The sequence below is a fragment of the Pinus tabuliformis genome, chromosome 9, assembly GCF_031772625.1.
Source record: "Pinus tabuliformis cultivar Carrire ecotype Pingquan chromosome 9, CPIR1, whole genome shotgun sequence".
NCBI classification, from domain to species: Eukaryota; Viridiplantae; Streptophyta; class Pinopsida; order Pinales; family Pinaceae; genus Pinus; species Pinus tabuliformis.
Window position 1 is genome coordinate 1,628,171,787 of NC_142307.1, and position 6,471 is coordinate 1,628,178,257.

The 6,471-nt window shown below is 42.5% G+C and overlaps 1 protein-coding gene across 1 annotated transcript; it reads right to left on the minus strand.

Annotated features, from left to right (window-relative positions):
- Window positions 1–569: 569 nt before the first annotated feature.
- LOC149155054 (uncharacterized) lies at window positions 570–6,052 on the minus strand. The gene is made up of 4 exons (XM_089444302.1): window positions 5,164–6,052; window positions 4,774–5,019; window positions 3,108–4,684; window positions 570–3,029 (listed from the first exon to the last, which is right to left on the minus strand). The coding sequence occupies exons 1-4, from the start codon at window positions 6,050–6,052 to the stop codon at window positions 570–572; spliced, it is 5,172 nt and encodes a 1,723-aa protein (XP_089300428.1).
- Window positions 6,053–6,471: the final 419 nt, after the last annotated feature.

Genomic DNA, 6,471 nt, shown 5'->3' on the forward strand with positions numbered 1-6,471 from the left:
TCATCCGTTGGCGTATTCATTTGGATTTTAAAAAATAAATTAAAACCTTATGATATGCCTTATGAGATTATGAGGTATGGCTGAGTTGAAACGTATTTTTTGAATAGAACTTATATTCAAAGGGTTTCTTATTTTAATATAAGAAAAGGGTTTGTTTTTTTTTCCGAGGAAAAAGGCTAAACTTTTTATTAAGATACTGTAAAAAGTTTACATACAAATTGTCCATAAGCCATACTGTTGGCTCATATGTTCTCAATCTGCTCAACCATCAGGGAGCTATTCTGCTGTTTTAAGAACCTGTAATAGTCTTCCTCCCGGGAGGAGGCATAGTCAAAACTCATAGTTACATAAAGAAACCTGGGGTCTCCTTCAAAGAAGGAAAAACAACCCCATACAACAAAAATATATGTCTGAAACCATGTGGAAATATAACAAAAATAAAATTATAAGTCTGTTTGCTGTAATCTATAAGCTGGATGAAAAGACTAGAAAGGAGATTATATACAAAAACAAAAACAGCATAAAATATCTGAGAAGTGTGCTGTCAAAAAAGGTGTTAAAAACTGTGATCAAAAAGGCTGAGCATATGGAGGCTGATCTGATATGTAAGACTGCCCCTGTCTGATCTCTTCTATTGCCCAGCTGCCCGGATCCTGTTGTAGACCAGCCTTAGATAGCTGATCTGCTTCCTCATTCCTGTCCCTGTAGATATGGCATATTGAAAACCTGTTAAAGTATGTCTTCAGAAAAAAAATTTCTTCAACAATTGTCTTCAAAATCTGATTTTGACAAGTAGCAATTCCATTGACCCAGTTTATGACATTTAGTGAATCCCCAAAAATCTGAATAGAGTTGATGTTTCTATGATGGAGCCAGCATAAAAGGTATCGTAAGGCCGAGAGTTCAGCATAGTTATTTGTGCCTGTACCCAACCCAACAGAAGCTTTTAAAGAGTGTTCCGAATTGATGTGTATACACAGGCCTGCTCCAGCCCTATTGTTTTGGGAAGCCCCATCAAAGTACCCACAAGGAATGCCCTCCTGAATATTGATAGGTTTTTGTTTTGTTTTTGATGTTTTTTCCTCTGGTGGAGGCAAGGCAGTGTATATGGCTGTAATATTAGTGGCAATAACGGAAGTAGGTGTGTCCTTATCTTGGAACAGACTCTTGTTTCTAGCAAGCCAAACACCCCAACAGAAAATAAGGGGCAAGTTCCTCAAATTCCCTTCCGGATAGGTTTGCCACCATTTCCTCCAAGCAGCATCCAAGGGATCATGCCCCCACTGAGCTTTAACCTTGAGCAAACCAGTGACCTCCTCCCATATCTTTCTTGAGAAAACACAGGTCGTGAAAAGATGATTGATGGTTTCCTCATCAGATTTGCATAAAGGGCAACGCCCTGGCCCAGCTAAAAACCTTGCCTGTAATGTTTCCCATGTTGGGACCCTCCTTTTTAAAATACACCAGAGAAAGAGCCTAGACTTGGCAGGGCTTTTGAGTTTCCATATATCTTTGGCCCACCATTCCGGTACTCCCCATCCTTTCTTTCCCATTAGAAAAGAATATCCATCTTTTGGGGAATACCCCCCGGATTTGCTTTGTGCCCACATCAAGCAATCAGGTTCATCTTTTATCCTGACATTGGATCGTTGTAGTTCTTTGATGAACCCCTCCCATTCGTTCTTCCATCTAACATTTAACCCTAATGCTTCATCATCCTTCCAAGCCTGACCCCAGATAGTAGACTGTCCAGCTCTTGCCACCTGATTTAATGATGTAATACCTTTAGTATCAAGGTGTCTAAGAAGCCCTGGGGATAAAGCAAAAGCTTCATTGCATCCAACCCATGGGTCTCTACCAATCCTGATCTGTCTACCATCTCCCACTTTCCATGCTAAACCTTGCTCGATTACTGAGAATGCTTCCACCGTGGCCTTCCAGATTGCTGAAGAATTTTTTACCTTCTTATTTTGACTCCGGATCCATTCTTCCAGAGGGAGTGGGTCTATGTACTTCCTTTTCACCACCCTTGTCCACAGGTTTTCCATGGTTATTAGCCTCCATCCTGATTTTGCTGCTAATGAAATGCTGAACTCAGGGAGTCTCTTAATCCCCCACCCTCCCCATTCTTTTGGTCTGGCCACTTTGTCCCAAGCCACCCAGGGTAAACCCGAGGATTCCTTTGATCCTGCCCATAGGAATCTGCAACAGATTCTTCTGATTTTCTCCATTACTCCTTTAGGAATCCAAGTTAGGGCGGCCCAGTAAACTGGAATGGCTAACAAGACTGATTTAATAAGGGTCAACCTACCAGCTCTGGATAGCCATCTAAAGCTCCAATGTGATATTCTGGATTCTATCTTTGCTATGAGCCAGTTCCAATCCTCTTTTTTGTATGCAGCAGGCTTTAACCAAAAACCCAGATATTTGAAGGGAACTTCCAGAGGTTGACTGGGGAAAGGAAAAAGATCAGCCATTCGATTTCTTTCCCTTCTTTCAAAATCTGCCATACAAGCTTGTGATTTCCCAGAATTAATCTGCATTCCAGTTGCTTTTAGAAAAAGATCAAAAATGCATTTTAACTCCTTTAATTCACTGCAATTACCATTGGTGAAAATCAAGATATCATCAACGAAAAGAAGGTGAGTGATGTAGAGATTGATTGCTACCTCGATACCTTTTACCTTCTCCTCTCTTCTGGCTTTGTGAATCAGTCTACTGAGCCCTTCTGCCACAAGGAGAAACAGGAGAGGGGATAATGGACACCCTTGCCTGAGGCCTCTCTGGCTGTTAAAGAAAGAGGAGGCTGCTCCATTGACCAGGACCGCAAAACTGACATTTGTGATGCACCCCATGATCCAGCTGACAAAAGGATAGCTGAAACCCACATGTGTTAGCAGCATCCTTAGATAGAGCCAGCTGATCCTATCATATGCTTTGGATAGGTCGATTTTGAGAACAGCTCCCTTCTTTTTCTTCATTTTGACACTATGGATAACCTCCTGGGCTACACCTATGGCTTCATGGATCTGTCTTCCATCCAGGAACCCAAATTGTTCCATTGATATATTTCTTGACAGGATTGGTGCAATTCTGAGAGCAATAACCTTTGAAATAATCTTGTAAATGCAGTTACATAATGAAATTGGTCTAAAGTCTTCAAAGCTTTCCGGATCATCCTTCTTAGGAATGAGAGCAATAAAGGTTGAGTTAAAAGGTCTATAGACAGCTCCTTTCAGCCTTGACTCTTCAACTACTTCAGTTATTTCAGCTCCAATTTGTTCATAAAAATGGAGGAACAGTTCTATAGTCCAGCCATCAGGGCCTGGGCTTTTATCCTTGCCCATGAGCTTCATAGCTGTTTCAATCTCCTCCTTTGTGACCGGAATTGTAAGGTCTTCTGCTTCATCTTCCTCAATGAATCTAGGGAAACTTTGTACAGTTCTGAAGACTTCTGCAATAGTAGCCTCTCCCTGATCTGCAAAAATATTTTGAAAATATCTTTTTCCTAAACCAGAAAGCTCTGGAAAGGAGCTGACTTCTCTCCCTTGTTCATCTTTAAGGCGCCAGATAGTATTTACAGATTTCCTTCCTTTTGCAAAATTATGGAAAAACCTGGTGTTCTCATCCCCAGATTTTAGCCAAGTAGCCCTACTCTTGATCCTCCACTCTTCTTCCCTTTCCAAAAGAATTTTATTTTGCTGCTTCTCCAAGTGAAGGATTCTGTCCTTAGAGACTTGTGAGGAGTATCCATCTATCTCCGTACTCTCCAACTGCTTCAGCTCCTCCCTTATTCTGATCATCTCCTCATTTTGTTTCAATTTTCTGTCCTTTGCCCAAGAGATTGTAGCTTTCTTCAGTCTTTTTAAATTCTCCATGAACAAAAAACTTTTATCCTCGCCTGCATTGTGATCAGGGTGAATCCAAGTTTCTTTAAACAGATTGCAGAAAGTGGGATCTTGGAGCCAAGCGGGATTGAACTTGAAAGGGGCAGGAGGTTTGTGAGGAGGAATAGTTAAGTCTAAGAAAATCGGGAAATGATCCGAATTCCCAATTTCCTCAACCCACTGTCTGATCAAAGGAGCTTTGGAAGATAAAGACTCCGCTAACAGAAATCGATCTAGTCTTTTGGCAATCCGGTCTTCTCCTATCCTTCGATTCCTCCAAGTAGGCTTTAGTTTGATCGGAGAGGGATCTATTAAATTATTCTCCGAGATGAGGTTGTAGAAAAAATCAGTAAGGGGATCTTCTCTCGCAGATGGACCCCAAGCTTCAGCTCTACCCATGGAAAAATTTAAATCACCTCCCATAATCATCAAAGGTGATTTCATCACAGATTTTGTCATCAATTCTTCCCAGAAGGATTCCCTACCCTGACATGGCCCATAGATATTTACTAAGGTGATGGGGAAAGTGAAGTCTGGGGATATAATCTCCATGCCCATGACATTTTTCATCCCCCAGTGATTGATAACTTTTACCCGCCCTTCTTTGAAACCAATTGCAATGCCCCCCGAATGACCAGAGGCATCCATAGCAATGAAAACCCACCCAGGCAGAAGGGATTTAAGCATAGGTTCAATCTCGGAAGCCTTCCCCAGGGTTTCTTGCAGAAAAATAACATCTAATTTGGAGTTTGATATCCATTCTTTCAAGGCCAGTTTTTTAGGTTTGCTGGCCAAACCTCTGCAATTCCAGGATGTCAGGATCATTTAATAACACCCTCAGGGGGATGAGCTGCTCTAAGAACCCCCGGGATTGAATATTGTTTACCATCTGCAACATCCAATTTAGCTTTTAATTTTGCCTTGGACATATCTGATTTCCGTCCTCGTTTGTTTTTGGAACTGTTCTGTGAATGTATCTGTCCCAAACCACCTAAAGACCCCTGATCCTCATGATTTCCTCCCAAAGATCTCAGGTAGTAAGGGCAAGGAGGCCGGGTTACAGGGAGTGAAAGGGGAGGCCATTTGTCTTCACTGTTTATATCCAGGGACGGTAAAGCTTCAGCTATAGTTTCTACATTCGGGCAAGACAATAAATGTTCCATAGTTTCAACATTATTGTTTTCTTGCTCTTGATATGATGAGGACGCAATATTTATTTGTACAGAAATATGCTCAGGAGAAATAAGAGAGGAAATAGAGGTCCCTGAGCACATACCCTTTTCCGTTTCGTCGAGTGGGGTTTGATTTGCATTTTCTTTCTCAACGAGCCCTTCCACAGCTTCCGCTTCTTTGGCTATTTCCTCCACCGCTACCACCGGTTGTGTGACATTCGCCACAGCAGCCTCCTGAATTTGTTCACCTTCGTCCGCTGGACCCTTCACAGTCTCCTCTGTCTCCAAATTCTTTGGTTCTTGCGACTCCGGCCTTTCGTGCTCCATCGTCATCTGAACATCTGCTTGTACATTTTCTCTGTAAGCTGTAGTCCTTCGAAAATGTCTCCTTTTTCTCATCTGTGGACAGTCTTTTGCCAAGTGCCCATACTCGTGGCACCGATGGCATCTAAATGGCAGGTATTCGTAGTCTAATATCTGCTCATATACATAGTCATTGAATTGAAGATTTATTTTTTGTGCCAAGCCTCCACTCGGGTTGAGCATGACTAGTATACGTGCTATTGCCCTGTTTTTCGTTGTCAAGAAGGTCATATCTGCTTCCAGGTATACCCCCAACCTATTACCAATAGATTTGAAAACTTCCTCTGTCCAAAGGAAGGATGGTAAGCCCGGAGCACGCACCCACACAGGGAACTCGTCCGTTCTCTCCTTGATTGCATCAAACAGGGGAGACCATTTCTTTAACAGAACTGGAATGTTCCCTATGTGCCAATTTCGCTGAAGGACCCAATCTGCCGATTCTCTATCTACAAATCTGAGCTTAAACCATCCCTTCGCTAAAACTAGGGCTTCAAACTGTAAAGGTCTATCTGTTGCGAAGCATTTCTCACCCCAATCTTGAAGAAAATCAGAAGTATATTTCTTACCTCTAGCTCTGCCGACCAAGGTACAATCTGCAACAGCTAGGGCTTCTACCATGGAAACCTCCATCCCAAGGACCAGATTGCCTGCTATCGCCTGAGATCCAATGGGTCTTTGCGGTTTCCTTTTCGCTCCTTTATACCTTAACTCTTCCACCGACGATCTTATACCTTTTCGTCCCTCATTCCTTTCAGATATTATCTGTGTTGTTCCCAATAGAGGTTCTGTCTCCAACTAAGACGGAAACTGACCCAAAAGACCCGTGTCGCCATTCCCAGAGGGGAAGAAATCAGTCTCCAGACCATCCGTGCCTGCCTGCCCCCCCACTGAAGAAACTCCGGGATCGCTTGCTGAAAAACCTATTTGGTTTTGGGTTTCTCTTGGTAGGGTAACCCTTGTAAGCGAGGTACTACCTCCTGGAACCCGAGGTTGTTCAATACCTGCTGAAAGCCCTAAGTGGGTTATATCTTCTAAACCTTTAGAAGCCG